The sequence below is a fragment of the Scleropages formosus genome, chromosome 14, assembly GCF_900964775.1.
Source record: "Scleropages formosus chromosome 14, fSclFor1.1, whole genome shotgun sequence".
In the NCBI taxonomy this organism is placed as follows: domain Eukaryota; kingdom Metazoa; phylum Chordata; class Actinopteri; order Osteoglossiformes; family Osteoglossidae; genus Scleropages; species Scleropages formosus.
In genome coordinates, this window is record NC_041819.1 from 21,944,454 (window position 1) to 21,960,663 (window position 16,210).

Consider the following 16,210-nt stretch of genomic DNA (forward strand, 5'->3'; position numbering starts at 1 on the left):
TGGCTCTGTTACCCCTCCAGGCCCCGTTCTAAATCAGCCTGATCCCCGAATGTGACCAAACAAACTGTTTACCTCCCACAGCTGTGCCATTGTTCCAGGGGTGGAGCCAGAAGTCCTGCGACTGGGCTCCTTCCCTTATAAGGCCACTGGAGTCATCACTGATGCAACATTGTGGTGGATTGTGTTGCTCTAATTAACCTATTTTAGAGTGTGGGCTGCGCCTGCCAAGCCTTTTAAACATCTCCGTTTTTTCTCCCCTTTCCTTTTTCCCCTCCTCCGCTTTTGGCTGCCGCAAGCAGGACTTGTCAGGGGGCCGGAGGTGTGCGTGGGACAGTGTGCGGCGGGACTGCCAAGCGTGAGCACCAGGAGCAGGGGCACGATCGTGACGCCAAGGGCCTGCTGCAGCGGCGCGTGGAGACACGGCAACGCGGCGAGGAGCACATCCGCCAGCAGGAGGCCGAGCAGCGGGACTTCCGCGCCGTTTTGGCCAGGAGCGTCAACACCAAGAGTCTCACCGAGGAGGACCTGAAAGAGATCGCCGCCGAGCAGATGGACTTCCGGGCCAACCTCCAGCGGCAGGTCAAGCCCAAGACCTTGTCGGAGGAGGAGCGGAAGATCAGCGCACCGCAGCAGGTGGACTTCAGATCAGTTCTGGGCAAGAAGGGCGGTGGCGGCAGTCCCAAAATCGGAGCAGACAAGGGAGAGCCCCCCAAAAACGCCAGCGCCGACTTCAGGGCGGTGCTGGGCAACAAGAAGAAGCCACCGGTGCCAGCGCCTGTTGAAAACAATGTGGAGAGTCCGGCACCCAAGGGTCCGGCGCCCGAGGAGAAGCCCGAGAAGGAGGTGAACTGCGTGGACGGTGGGATTAATGGCAGGAAGAGTGGCGACACGGGGAAGGCCCCCGAGTTCACGCAGAAACTGAGGGATGTCACCGTGCTGGACGGAGATCTCCTGCGTCTGGAGTGCGAGGTCAGCGCCGAGCCGCCAGCCACCATCACTTGGATGCTGGACGGCAAGGTCGTCAAACCGTCAAAGTTCATCCTTCTCTCTCAAGAAGGTAGGACCCCTGCGGTTCGGTACAACCTGCCGGTTCGGCTCTGCAGGCGGCAGCGATGGGAGCAATGGCGTAGCGTCAAATACGAGAAATGATCGACGTGCACTGTGTTATTTTGACAATGAGTTGCCGGACCAGTAAATGTGAAAGTGCAGAATGCGTAACAGGAGCCCATTGTAATGGAGATGGGGATGGGGCCATAATCCCCCCCAAGAGAAGCCATAAGAATGTATCCGCTTGCTGTGGGGAGCCAATGTTATTTTGGCTCATTTACATCATTATCCTCTCAGGCCCTTTGTGGTCCTGCTGAAGAAATCCCCTCCATGTGGGCCCCACGCTCTGCTCATGGTCTTCCATCGTGGACAGAAAGCACCGGAATAGGGGATTCCCTTCGTGTAAATCCCAGGGGGGGGCTCTACTTGCTTCACATGCATTTATAACTCGATGCTGGACAGTGTCCTGTTGAGAGTCATGTACATGAGTACAAGGCGGGACCGTCTGTCCGTGCTGCTCTTTTTCAAGTTACGGTTGTGCAACGGCTCTGGAGATTTTTCTTACCGTTACCTCTTAGGTGTTTCTGGCTATATAGAGGTAGACTTTAAAATAGCGATTAGAGATGTTGCCTTGCAATTGGAAAAGCAATCCTCAGTCCTGCTATAGTACCATTGATGAAAGTACTTGTCCTGAACTAAAGTAAAAAATCCCTTTTGGTAGCTTAGGGTACTAAACTCACACTGTAGGTAAAAAAGTGTCAGATAAATGAGTTTTCCACTAGTTTGACGTGCCCTGACATGTCTGTCTTGTATGACGGTGAATGAGAATGGGATAGAAACAGTTTGCGAGTGTTTAGACAGTTTGTATCACTGGACCTTAATTCCGTAGCCCGAAGTCCACTTGTCAGTCTCAGGTTTCTGGCGGAAAGTTTAATTAGTCCATATGAACAGCAGGGTTCGAATGGCAAAGTGCGCTAAAGCTCCTCCGCAGTCCAGGACCCCGATATGTTGATAGTTTGGCCGTGCTTCTCTTGCGTCACAGCAAAGTGATGTGCAGGTCATGTTTTTGGCTCTTTGTCTGAGAAAATAAACACAGTTGCAGATGATTAAAACTTGATTAACAGGAGGTGTCCCTGAGGCTGTTTTTAGAGTATGAGTTCACCGTGGTCCTTGTCCCAGGAGCCACGTTACCTCCGAACGCCCTGCTGCGAACACATAGACCCCCCCGGTGCACAGTGATGTACATAAGACCTGGCTGTGATATACACCCCTCCAGCCCACACAGTGAAACACGCTATAGGCACAAGTGTCGGTAATACCGTTCACCACCAGCATCAGAAAGGATATTTTAACCCGACTTTCTTGGTATAATTTGCAAAATTTTTTTTTAATGTAGTCATCAAAACAACCACAGTTTTGTGGATACCCCCCAGGGAGTACCAGGTACCCCGAGATAATGTCTGATTCCTCCGAAAGAGTGCTTAATACCCCCAGTGTTTTAAAAGGCCCTCATTGTCCACAGGCGGCCGGTGCTCCCTGACCATCGACAAGGCCCTGCCCGAGGATGAGGGCCAGTACAAGTGCCGGGCCGAAAACGCCGTCGGCCGGGCCGAGTGCGAATGCATGGTCCTGGTGGATGGTAAGCTCACCCATCTCCCTGCCACTGTTTAGGGTCTCTCAACAACTAAAATAACAGCAACACATTACATTTTTCGCTGCTGTACTTATTCTTGACTGATGCTTGCTTTTCGAAACAGCTGTCATGGAGGACCATTAGGTGTCTTTCCATTTTAATGTTCATTTTAAATAGGGGGTGTGGTGGCGCAGTGGGTTGGACCGCAGTCCTACTCTCCGGTGGGTCTGGGGTTCGAGTCCCGCTTGGGGTGCCTTGCGATGGACTGGCGTCCCGTCCTGGGTGTGTCCCCTCCCCCTCCGGCCTTACGCCCTGTGTTACCGGGTTGGCTCCGGTTCCCTGTGACCCCGTAAGGGACAAGCGGTTCTGAAAATGTGTGTGTGTGTGTGTGTGTGTGTGTGTGTGTGTGTGTGTGTGTGTGTGTGTGTGTGTGTGTGTGTGTGTGTTCATTTTAAAAATGTGGTTAAGGCTTCCTTGATTTACCAATAAAAGTAAGTCTATACAGTATGTCTGAAATATCACTGGTCACTTTGCTCCTTAGCCGCATAACAGTATAATTTGATCAACCTCTATAAGGTACTAGTTAGCCAGCCATATATAATAATATTTATATCATATTTGTGCAATGTAATATTTGAGGACAACGGTCAGATATCCGGAGAGATTATTTTCTGTGGGTTAGTGAATGTTCCTGAATGAATTTTTTGTCTCCAGATCCTACAGATATCAACGCCACAGCAGCAGACAAGAAGATGAAAAAGAGCACTCCGACCACAGAGAGTGAGTTACTCTATAGTGTGTTTCTACTGTCCCAAAGGCGGAGCTGGACGGGACGTCTTACCTCCACCTACAGACCTCCATGTCTCTATTTAATATGGAGAAGAGAGGGCGTACAGGCCTGGCCAAAGCCACGTGCGGTATGGGGCGCTGCAGATTCTGGGCGTGCGGGCAGAGTGAAGTGAACCCATACAAGTGTAGCAGGCTCTGGTGATGGTGCCTTTGGACACAAGGGTTGTGGGTTCCAATCGCACCTCCATCTGTAGTACCCTTGAGCAAGGTACTTCCGCTGAATTGCTTCCATGAAATTATCCAGCTGTCTAAACATTGTAAGTCACTTTGGAGAAAAGTGTCAGCTAACTGAATAAATATTAGAGCTCATAAAGCTGAACTAGCTTAGCATTGTTAAAGAATAATTCAACTATGCAATGGATGCTACTCAAACTATGCGGTGTTTAGAGCCAATTAAACTATGTAGTGTTAAGAAGTAATTAAACAAAGTAGTGTTGACAGGTAGTAAAATATGCAATGTTATGCGCTCATAAAGCTTTCTGGAGTTAGCTATTGAGCTGCGCAGTGTTAAAGGATAATGAAACTATAATTAAACCATGCGGTGGCAAGAGCTTTTTAATCTATGTAGTGTTCAGATAATTAAATTATGCAGTGTTAAGCGCTGACTTAGCTGTGGTTAATGAAGCTGTGGAACGTTTAGGGTTAGTTAAGCTAAGCAGCGTTAATGGATAGTTACGCTAAGCCGCGTTAAGGGTTTGTGAAGCTATGCGGCGTTAAGGGCCGATTGAAACGTTTACCGTTGAGCCCTGGTAGAGTAGCCCTTGTACACGAGCTTCCGGCTGAGCAGCAGGAGCAGAACCCGGGCGGTTGCCGTCCCTGCCGGCTCGCCTCTTCTTTCCCAAACTTCCATGTAAGGCCTGCGTGTCCCTGCTTCTTGCTCCCCTCCTTGCCAGATGCACTCACCTCAGGCCTGGCTTCCCCCCCCATGCTCAGATGTTCTGGAGCAATTCTACCAGTCTGGGATACCGAGAACCTCGTCTGGAATGCGCTTCATCCAAACAAGCCTTTCGAATCTAAACTGAAAGACAAGTGCTTGACAATAACAGAGGCTCGGAGATTTAGACGAGAAAGGACAAAGTATACCCTGCTTTGTTTTCCGCTGTGGCCCTGTGTGGGCGTGGCACAACAAACAGTTGTTTGGGATGAGATGAAGCATCTCTGGGGTTCAGTTTAGACCTTAAATCGCAGCAAAACAGCATTCCACTGGAGGCTCTCTGAAGAGCAGTAAAGTGTCGTTGATTCAGGTCTCTTTCTTGATGGCGGGTGTGTTATAACTATATGCAGTCAAAATCTGTGTTTTACACTGAAACACACACACACACACACACACACATTTTCAGAACCGCTTGTCCCTTACGGGGTCACGGGGAACCGGAGCCTACCCGGCAACACAGGGCGTAAGGCCAGAGGGGGAAGGGGACGCACCCAGGATAGGACGCCAGTCCGTCACAAGGCACCCCAAGCGGGACTCGAACCCCAGACCCACCGGAGAGTAGGACTGCGGTCCAACCCACTGCGCCACCGCACCCCCTGATACACTGAAACACCTTCATTCAAAGTACCAAATATGCGTATGTAATATTTGCGATTATTTCAGCGATGGGTGGCAGGAGACGGAGTGTTCTAAAAATGAAGGCACCGAGTGTGTCTCGTCTGAAAATAACGGCACTTTCCTTGTTGACCTTGTGGTTTTGTTGTCCTTCCTGAGGCCCAATGACTTGTTGGTCTAATCCCACATCATTGGCCCTCCACGTTAGAAAAAGTAATGGTGTCAGCGATGTTATCCTGTCCCCACATGACAGGTCTGATCCTGCTCACACCACAGGAATCAGGATCCCCTCTGATCCCATGATTCATGCAGGGTTTCCAGGCCTCATAAGAAAAGGTCAGGTTCAACGTGTCGCTGCGCTCTGCCTCCGAGACCAAGGGCGAGCCAAGCAATGTTCTGGTCAAACTCCGACTGCTGCTCCAGTACCCTCTATGCAGGGGGCATCTGTCACTCTATTGCTGCCATTATTTGATATCCAATAGTCTTTGCTTCATGAGAGGCATGGGTTGGCAACAGCACTGGAATGGAGCAGTGCCAGGGTATCTGTTGCAGAGGATTTAATGGGATATCACCTAGTTAGACATATATTATTGTTGCTGTTGTCATAAAAGCACCATGTCCTCTATCTTTACCTCTGCTAATGTTTCCTCTTTAGCTGCAGTACAGTACATCCTCAAGATCTTTTAAGTGACATATCCAAAAGCTTGACCCATGCATTTTGCCTATGTTGTAAACACTTCCATGGAACCATTTCAGCTATCGCCAAGCTTAATCTTGTTTATGGAAAATTGAGGCTTTGAGTATGTAGACTTCTAAACGGGAATGTCAAAGGTGTCTAAGGAAAGTAACCAAAGTCAGTCCTTATGTAACTACGCAGCTCTGCTCGCCTTTCCATAGATTAAATTCTGTTTCGTTCGTTTGTTTTACACTCATGTTATTTTTTGCTGGTGACTGACTGCTAAAGAAATAGCATCAATTTCGATTTCCTGCATTCCTTCTGCCTATTTTTAGAGTTACCAGAAAGGGCAAGTTCAAATGGCATGGAGTGCAGGAGTTGCCCTCTTCTCCAAAAGCTGTCAGCATAAGAGTTCCTTTCCATTTTACAGTTATCACTCACTTTTTCTCCCTCAAAAGTACTCTGTACAACTGCCTACAATATAAATGTTAAGACTCAGGGGGGAGCATGTTTCTTGTTGCCTTTTTGCCGAAGTTGATATTTATCATTCACGCACCCCTCATACAATGTGTCTGCGTGCAATAAAAAAACAGTTTCAATGGCTAATGAAAATATATATTGTTTTTAAATTAAACAAACTTGTGACTTAGGAAATTGGGGACGCGGTGGTGCAGTGGGTTGGACCAGGTCCTGCTCTCCGGTGGGTCTGGGGTTCGAGTCCCGCTTGGGGTGCCTTGCGACGGACTGGCGTCCCGTCCTGGGTGTGTCCTCTCCCTCTCCGGCCTTACGCCCTGTGTTGCCGGGTAGGCTCCGGTTCCCCATGACCCCCTATGGGACAAGCAGTTCAGAAAGTGTGTGTGTGATTTAGGAAGACAACATTTTTGTCTGTTTACATGATGGTTTTACTTCCACAAGGAGTGGAAAAAAAGACTGGTTACAAGTCGTCACCAGTCACCTTTGCGTTTGCATTATTTCAGCCTTGACAGGTTTTTAAAAGGAATAGTTCAGTCTCAGAGTAACACAGTCTCTCACACACACACACATTGCTTGAACCACTTGTCCCATACGGGGTCACGGGGAGCCAGAGCCTAACCTGGCAACACAGGGCGTCGGGCTGGAGGGGGAGGGGACACACCCAGGACGGGACGCCAGTCCGTTGCAAGGCACCCCAAGCGGGACTCGAGCCCCAGACCCACCGGAGAGCAGCACCCAGATCAACCCACCGCGCCACCGCGCCACCCTAGTAACACACTCACCACACGGGTTTCGGGCTACACTGTACACTGCTATATAGCAACTGAATGAGGGAAACAACTAAAAAAAACTATTGTAAGTAACATTTATGAATAGAAGGAAAGCCAGTTGATCATGTTGCATTATTGCGCTACCTTGGCTTGTACCATGGTGCTTGCATAGCTTTTCGAACCCTTTGTAAGCTGCTTAAGAAAAACATTAAAGACATTAAAGTGCAGTCTTTAAAAACAGGTGAGAAACTTCCTTTCAGTCATTTCATGTGTTTATTCTCATGAATATTCACAACACATTTCCTCTGTTATTAATAGTCTCCAGGGTTTCTGCAAAAGGTATATAGTTTTCTAGTTTTATATGGAATTTGACAGCTTCACAGTGGAATTTCGCCGAATGGGGTGATTTCGCTGATCACATTAACCCCATCATTTATGGGATTGTTGTATTTATTTGTTCTATTTTTGTGATTGGCTGTGTAGCAGACAAGATTTAATCATTCAAATTAACCAGAATTTAGTTGACCTTTCGACTCATTGACTGATCAACCGATTGGTTGTTTTTATTAACTAGTTCCCATAATTGCTTGTAGTCTACAGTATAACTTGACTGTCTTCAAGTTTTTTGCTGTGCACCTTTTGGTGGTCAATGAGAGACAGATTTTGTGTGTGTGTGTGTGTGTGTGCGCAGATGTCTGTACACTCATTTTCACCTTTTGCTGGGATCACCTTAAAGCAATCAGCTCTCAATAAAAATTTAAGCAAATATCTCACATAGTCTGACTATTGCAGTCATTTGATACACTGTCTGTAACTCTGATGCTCTTTGCCAAGAGTAACAGCCCAAAAAACCCTCACTAACAGTTTTTTCTTCAGTTTGGGTGCCGCCCTGTGCCCTTCCACGACAGCCAAAGTAATTTAATCCAAAAAGCTCAATAAGAAAAATTGCATTTCTAAAATAATTATATTCTGTTTTTAATGATTGCCCCGTTCTTTGACTTGTGATAGTACCTAAGGGGGGGTGCGGTGATGTGGCGGGCTTGGCCTGTCCCCGCCCTCTGGTGGGTCTGGGGTTCGAGTCTCGCTTGGGGTGCCTTGTGACAGACTGGCATCCCGTCCTGGGTGTGTCACCTCCCCCCCGCATTGCCAAGCTAGACTCAAGCTTGCTGCAACCCCGCTCAGGACAAGTCGCCTCAGCCTGTGCTTCTGTGTGTGTGTGTGTGTAGTACCTAATGTAAACTAAATAATATTTCTTGTGTTCTAGTAAATATTCAGTAAAATTTAGTAGGTGTTTTACAATATAACCTGGCCATTTTATTGTTACTTTGTATTACCTCAAGACTTTTACTGAGCAGAAATTGTTTTTTGGCTGTGCTACACAGTTCAGTGGTTTGACCTGTGCATTTTGTGGTACTTCTCTAGATGAGGCAAGGATAAAGAAGAAACCAGCCCCAAAGACACCTCCCAAACAGGGTAAGTCTTCTCTGCATGGGTCCGGCACAGGATCGGATTTGTGTTTTTGATTAGAGGGAAAAGGAAGAAGCTGGTTTCAGAACTTGGCCCAAATTAACCTGTTGTCAGTGAATGGGTAGCGGCTGGAATTCTCATGCTTTTAAATGCAGTAGGTTGGGCTGGTTCTGATCAGTATGATCTACAGGTCATCTTATTCCATCCTTGGACTCCCCTTGTTCCTCTCATGCTAAAGAATTCCTGTGCTGCGCTCCCCAAGAAAGGAGCAGTAGTCCAGAGGCTGGGAGAAGGGTTCGATCCAGCAGCTGCTGCAGTTATGCATTGCTGAGTTGGACGAGCTTTAGGTCGTTAACCGCTGTGGGACTTGCTGAAGCAGGAAATCCCAGGACCTTCCCAAACATCTCGCTCCAAGATTGACAGAGGCATATGGACCAGGGGCGGCAGGAGATGTGTCTGGGGTGAGAGGGGGGTTGTAGGGCATTAAGAAGGGCTCAGTCACACTGAGTGTGGTTGATGGCGGTTTATAAAAGTGGAACAGATCCGGGCCGACGGACAGGTTTGTAGGTCGATGGAAACAAGGTCACAAATTTGTACCCTGCTCCTTCCAGGCGTCCCACCCCAGATCATCCAGTTCCCGGAAGACATGAAGATCCTGGCAGGACAGGAAGTGAACCTGCTCTGCAAGTTTGCTGGAGCTCCGCCCATCACGTGCACATGGCTGAAGTTCAGGAAACCGGTGAGGACCGCTTAGCCATCCTTGGCTGTCACACCGTGGATACCCCTCCGCTGATCCCAGCAGCAACGGCACCATTCGCAGTGCCATTCTGTTTTATCATAGAACGGCACTGCGACTCTCAACTGTGGTCTAGATCCTTTTGTTTGTTCTCATATCCAGAATAATGGTGGCTTAGACACTAAATCCAAGTGACTGTAGCTTCTTTGGCATAAAATACATTCGCATTGATTCTCTTTTCCATAAACCTGCCTTCTCGTCAAGGGTCAATGAATAACTTCATTCACCAGAAGAGTTCCACATTAAATCAAATGTGATCCCTTCAGGACTAGCTGCCCTATTTTAGTGCTGATATCACTGTCTTACCTTCACCATATTCCCACTAAAGTACAAGCACTTGGTGAAGTTGCAGAGGTGACCACCTGCTCATCCCCCCATCTTGACCCTGCTCATGTGCTGTTTGCTCACGATAGATCCCGGGCGGGAAAGGGGACATCACCATCGACACCGGCGAGTCAAGCAGCCAGCTGATCATCTCCCCTGCGAAGCCAGACCACTGCGGCTGCTATACCATCGAGCTGCAGAACAAGTTCGGCACTAGACAAGCCTCCCTCAACCTCACCATAGTTGGTATGTCGCACAGCTAGTAGTGTGGTGGTTGCGTATGCTGCCCTTGGACTTAAAGGTTGCTGGGTTGATTCTACCCTTGGGCAAGGCCCTTACCCTAAATTGCTCTAGTACGTTCATTTATTTAGCAGACGCCTTTGTCCAAAGCGACTTCCAATGAACTCTTTGTAGTGTTACTGTCAGCCCACATCAAGGTGACTTACACTGCTAGATACATTACTTACACTGGGTCACTCATCCATACATAGTAAAAGAACTCAGCAATTTAAATGGGTCAGTAATTATAAGTAGCTGAATATTGGAAGTCGCTTTGGCTAAAAGCTAATAGACAAAATGTAAATTTGTTTACATTGTAAATTTATTATTCTCAGTCTGTCTCCCCAGAAAAAGTGGGTCTGCTAAGCTAATGACCTAAAGATGTTATTCAGGCACAAGTAGGATGGGGGCTGTTAAAGCGAGTGACCACATTTGGTCATCATACGCACTTTTAGAGGGCTCAGCCAAGGTCAGCCTATTGCCCAATCCTGTAATACTTCCCATCTAATACTTGCACGCGTTCCAGTTGGTCGCATACTGTAACCACAACGAAGGCGTGTGCAATGAGACTGTAGGGTCAGTTGACAGAGAAAGCTGCTCTTATGATAAAGAAATCTTTTAAGGCAGATTTATGGCCTGGAATTTTTGCACGTCTACTCTCCCACGCAGGGTACGGTACGAGTGCCAGACGGGTTCGGGAATGTGTTTATGCTCCCGTTAGCTCCCTGAAAAGGGTTTATTGCCTGCTCTTTGCAGCCCCCTTAGGCGTTTCCTCACCTGCGAGACCAAGGTGTTTCCAGCTGTGCCGCTGGAATGGAAACGCAAGAGAAGCGTCGTGGGGGTGGGGGGGGAGGGCGTTACGTCGTGCGGCTAGTTTTGCGTTAGCGTGTCACATGCCCTTTTATGGGATTGTTTTCTCTCCGTTATGCACGGGAGTCTGCAGCGCCAGCGTTTGTGTGGACTGCACCCAGTCCTGACCCTGGGATGGAGCGCTGTGCGCAGTTCCAGCGAAAAGTTTTGTTTTTTTTTTAATTATCGCAATCCATTCGGTTCACAGGATCGATCAGGAAATGAGGCGCCAAGTATTCTCAGCTCTTCCGCAGCCAGGCCCAGAGACCTGGGTCAACCGCTGTGTTGCTTTGCCTTCTTTCGCTCTTCTCTCCGGCTCCTCCCATTCAGGTGCCGCTGGCGTCGCCCAGGCGTACTCAAACTTTTGATCGCCACTGCATACGAAAGTCTTGCCACGGTGGAACGAACGCAGAGAGGATGGAGGGCGTAGTTGTACGACATCGCCACCGTGCGTGTCCGTGTCATTGTCCCCATGCACGGATTCCGGATGCGGCAGAGCGGACCAGGTCATGGAAACAGGACCAGTAGTCCTGAACGCCTCCGGAGGGACACCGTCGATGTGGGAATGTGATCGTGGAAACATCTAGAAGCGCGGTGTCGGTGCATCTCAGTCGTCTCAGTGACCCGTGCCATGCACGGCGTTCCTTAACGGACCGGGTCAAAGGGGAAGCTGGAGACCCGTATCGTCTCCATTCCCGGCACGACGGTAGCTGCTATTTCTATCTGGGAAGCCGTGCGGTTTCGCATCCGAAGAACTTTAATCTCAAGGTCTGCCGTGTGTGTTTATGATGGTGAGGAGAGACGGCATTATCCCTGCCGGCAGGGTGGAAACCGAACCGGCTGATTCGGAGTCCAGCGGCAACGTGAGCCTGCTCTCATTAGCATATACTTTCAGTGTGCTCCACTGTGTCAGCAAATAGGCTGCAGCTGTTACAGTACATTGGGGGGGTGGGGGTGGCTGGCCATAAACCAACGGGTTCAATTTGCATTTATCCTTTTTCTTCATTAAAACAGGTGTGAACAGGTGGGGGCAGTAGGTGGCATAATGGTTAAGGCTATTGCCGTTGTATCTGGAAAACCGAGGTTCAGATCACATCTTCTACTGCAATGCAGCCCTTCTGCGTTCGGACTGTGTTCCCCGGTCAATCAGGACCCGGTCCTGCAGGTCTAGGTGTTGCTCAGGAGGGAGGTATGACTTTGGGGTGGTTTTGGTTCGGGCTCGGCGCTGGGGTTTGATCCGAAGATGTCTGTTATTGAAACCTTGTGCCGTCCCAGATCGAACCCAATATGTCCGTTTACTGTATGATAATTATCATTGATTTTATTTAGCTAAAACTGTTTTCCAAAACATCTTACAATGTTAAGTAACTGACACTGATTTAACTATTTATACAATTGCAATTTTGACCAGGCAAGTACTTTGCTCAAGTGTATTACAGCGGAAGATTTGATTTGAACCTGGGTCTTCCATATACAATGGAAATGGCTTTAACCACTATGCCACCTACTGGCCCCACCTGTTAATGCCTGTCTATATGAGAAAAAGAATGCATATTATGGCCCTGCGAAACATTCATTCTGCAGAAGAAAGTAAAGTGTGAAAGATGATGTTTGAATTAGCCTGGCTCCACCCACGATCATGCAGGTGAGCAGCACTTCCTGGAAGAAAGGGCGATCTTGCTCACATGGGAGTGGCCTAACAAACGGCCTCTTATGATTGGTGCTTTCCAGACAAGCCCGACCCCCCAGCTCGGGTCCCCGCTGCCTCGGACATCCGCCAGTCCTCGCTCACCCTGTCGTGGTACGGCCCCACCTACGACGGCGGCAGCGTGGTGAAGTCCTACAACCTGGAGATCTGGAACTCGGTGGATCAGGAGTGGAAGCCATTGGCCTCCTGCAATAGCACCTCCTACAATGTGCAGGACCTGCTGGCCGACCGCCAGTACAAGTTCCGGGTTCGAGCCGTCAACATCTACGGCATTGGGGAGCCCAGCGCCGAGTCAGACCCCGTTACAGTCGGGGTGCAGGAAGAAGGTGAGCGCCCCCTAGTGCTGGCTGTGAAAGAAGCCAGTATTTCGGTATCAGTACAAATTCTGACCAGTTTACAGCAGAGAATCAGTTGAGCCCCAGAACACTGAGCACAGAGTTTTACAATTTACTGTAAAATTGAAGCTTTAACCATTAATTTAATTTGCTTGAATTGGAAACACAACATTTTCCAAATGTTCTTCTCTAAAAACAGAGAGAGTTGGATTATTTGTTCAGTGAGACACTTTTACAAGGTGAAAAACTTGGTTCCATATACAGATTTATTCATTTAGTTGACTTTGTTCTAAACTGAGTGACAGTGTTAAGCTACTTACAACTATTTACACATTTATTCAGCTGGGTAAATTTACTCGAACAATTTAGGGTAAGTCCCTTGCTCAAGGGCGCTACAGCTGAAGGTGGGATTCAAACCCGTATCCCTGGGGTCTAAAGCCAACAGCTCCAACCACCACACTACCAGCTGCATCATATATACATGCACACTGGCTGAAGCCACTTGTACCGAGCGGGGTTGCAGCGAGCCGGAGCCTAGCCCATCAACGCAGGGCGTGGGGCAGGAGGGGATGCCAGTCTGTCGCAAGGCACCCCAAGCGGGACTCGAATCCCAGACCCCCCAGAGAGTGAGACCCGGCCAAACCTGCTGCGCCACCGCACCCCCCTTGCATCGAATACATGTATGTATAAATATGCATATGTGTGTCATTCATTCATTCATTCATTCATTCATTTCTGAAACCTAAGATATATATTCTGTGCTGGTCCAAAAGCTATGGCCTTCCCTGTGATATGAATAGACCCTCTGTATATGATCCCAGTCCAGTCCTATTGTAACCCAGACTCTCTGGCTCCTCTCCGCTGGGGGTCACAAAATAGGGGTCCAGGTTAAAATACCAGGAAATTTCCGGGATCAGATTCTGACTGTAAACAAAGACACAGAGATCCAAACACAAGACTAATGGGCAAATAACGGTCGCTCGCAATCTTCTGTCCTTTTCCCAGAGAAGAAAAAGGTCGAGGAGGAAGAGGAGGAGGAGGCAGAAGCTTCCGATGAAGGTATGAATGTATGGTGGAGTTATGCGCGATGAGTTATTTACATTTTCTGTTTGTTTCCTTTGGGCCGCTTGCGAAGTCGCTGGTTAAAATTAACTGATGCAAACGCACACACACACACACACACACACACACACACACACACACACTGTTTTGTTGCACTTATCGCAGACGAGGAGAAACAAGAATACAGAGACGTGGTCATTAAAACCGACCAGACGGTGAAGGACTTCTATGATGTGCAGGAGCGGCTCGGAACGTGAGTTGACCCTCGAACCGCGGGCAGCGGGGCTCGGATGCACGATGGACGTTCTCTTTTTGTCGACCTTTGATCCGACCGCAGAGTGAGAAACCCGCGCGATGTGGCTTTTCAGCGGCAAGTTCGGACAGGTGTTCAAACTGGTGGAGAAGGCCACTAAGAAGGTGTGGGCGGGAAAGTTCATCAAGGCCTTCTCGGCAAAGGACAAGGAGAGCGTGCGGCAGGAGATCGGCATCATGAACTGCCTGCACCACGCCAAGCTGGTCCAGTGCGTGGACGCCTTCGAGGGCAAATCCGACATAGTCATGGTCATGGAGATGTGAGTGCCCTCGCCGCGTTACGTCCCCGGTCTCGTTCATTTTCGAAAAAGAGGCCCGTGCTTTCAGATTAAATACATTTTAATTCACCGATCTAAGTGTATGAATTTAATAATGTATAAGATAGAAATGCTAGAAAACTTACAGTGTCGTGGTACTTGCAACTATTTACCCCTTTATACAGACGGGTAATTTTTCTGGAGAAATTTAGGGTAAGTACTTTGCTCAAGGGTACTACAACTGGAGGTGAGATTCAAACCTGCAACTTTTGGGTCATTTTTAAAATGTAAATTGATAAGATTAGTCAGGGATTGTTATTTATTTATTCCGGTGATATTATTTTCTTCCCCTTACTGGAAATATGAACACATCAGAGAGGATCTTGGGTTCTCTTGCTGTCCATCACTGGTGGAATTTGTCTGATTTTTAGTAGAAAGAGTGTTCCGGAACAGGCACTACAAATCCTGGGTACTTTATATAGAAGAGGGTGGAAAGGTAAAAATAGAACTACATGAACTTCATGAGTTGCTTCTCACCTGGTTCCTCATATAAGGGGGAAAAAAAACACAATTTCGAATTTTGACTGCATTTGACCGTCTTTTAAGGGAACGATTAAGTTCATTTAATAAATAAATTCCAAATGCTTTTAATTCTCATTTAGGCATGCATAACAAACCTGGAAGGATAGATCCTTTTTCTGGGAGGCTGATGGAAAATGGCAACATGCCAAGTATGTGAAAGATGTAAAAGCAAACACTTTAAAAATGACTTGTTCGCCGCTGCTTTTTCAAGCGAATGGATATGTTTGGCTTCGGAATGACAAATTTCCTCCTAAATCTCGAAATAAACTGTCCTCCCTTTTTCATCATCTGTCACTGAAAAAAATGTAACATCCAGCATTCCATAGAACATGTGGTTTTTGTCTCATGTAACATACCGTAAATAAGTTTAAGTCCAAGTTCACGTTTTATTTGTCACATATACAACCATACTTAGTACAATGTGCAGTGAAACGCTTTTCCGAATGTTCGTAATAGACTGACAGAACAGACAATATAAATAAAGCAATACAAATAAAGCAGAAATCAGAAACATACTGCAGAATTATGAAGAATATATAATGATGAAAATGGGATAGAATAAATAATAAAATAAAGTAAGAGAAAAATAAAGTGGTAAAAAAATTGAAAATATATATATATTATATATATATATATATATATATAGTGGTCTAAATATTGGAATAACAGAAATATAAAAAAGTTGTACTAGAGATATACAGAAAAATAACTTTGTAGCCACATGCGTGCAGTATTTTACTTAACACATATCAAACTGCAGGCGTCTTATTATCGTTCTGTGATACCGTTGTTCTTTTAACGTGTTATGATGACATTTGTCATTAGTTAGTGTTCAATGGCATTGACATTCATGCATCTAGTCTTATAATGTTATTCTACCTGTAATTATTTACCTGTTCGGAGCAGCTGGTAGCATAGTGGTTACAGTTACTGCCTTTAGATCCAAAGGTTGCAGGTTTGATTCCCATCTCTGGCTGTTGTACCCTTGAGCAAGGTATTTACCCTAAATTACTCCTGTAAAAGTACCCAGCTGTGTAAATGAGTCAATAACTGTAAATTAATACTGTAAGTCACTTTGGAAAAAAGGCATCAGCTCAATGAACAAATGCAAGTTTGGATGGCTGGGTAATTTCTACAGGAGCAATTAAAGGTGAGATTCAAACCTGCAACCATTGGGCCTGAAGGCAGCAACTCTAACTACTCTGCTACCAGCTGTCCTCCAATCCATGCTGCTGGCAGTT

The 16,210-nt window shown here is 47.3% G+C and overlaps 1 protein-coding gene across 3 annotated transcripts in view; it reads left to right on the forward strand.

The window, feature by feature from the left end:
* Positions 1-16,210, forward strand: part of LOC108929005 (myosin light chain kinase, smooth muscle-like) — a 61,273-nt gene that overhangs the window by 42,220 nt on the left and 2,843 nt on the right. For 2 of the 3 annotated variants that reach the window (XM_018743274.2, XM_018743276.2), the window contains 10 exons: positions 297-1,057; positions 2,570-2,686; positions 3,395-3,460; positions 8,421-8,471; positions 9,077-9,204; positions 9,675-9,831; positions 12,445-12,747; positions 13,762-13,815; positions 13,984-14,071; positions 14,187-14,390. In XM_018743274.2, coding sequence (XP_018598790.1) covers positions 297-1,057; positions 2,570-2,686; positions 3,395-3,460; positions 8,421-8,471; positions 9,077-9,204; positions 9,675-9,831; positions 12,445-12,747; positions 13,762-13,815; positions 13,984-14,071; positions 14,187-14,390 — 1,929 coding nt within the window. The remainder of the gene's footprint in view (positions 1-296; positions 1,058-2,569; positions 2,687-3,394; positions 3,461-8,420; positions 8,472-9,076; positions 9,205-9,674; positions 9,832-12,444; positions 12,748-13,761; positions 13,816-13,983; positions 14,072-14,186; positions 14,391-16,210) is intronic. The other variant, XM_018743275.2, reaches the window with a different exon arrangement.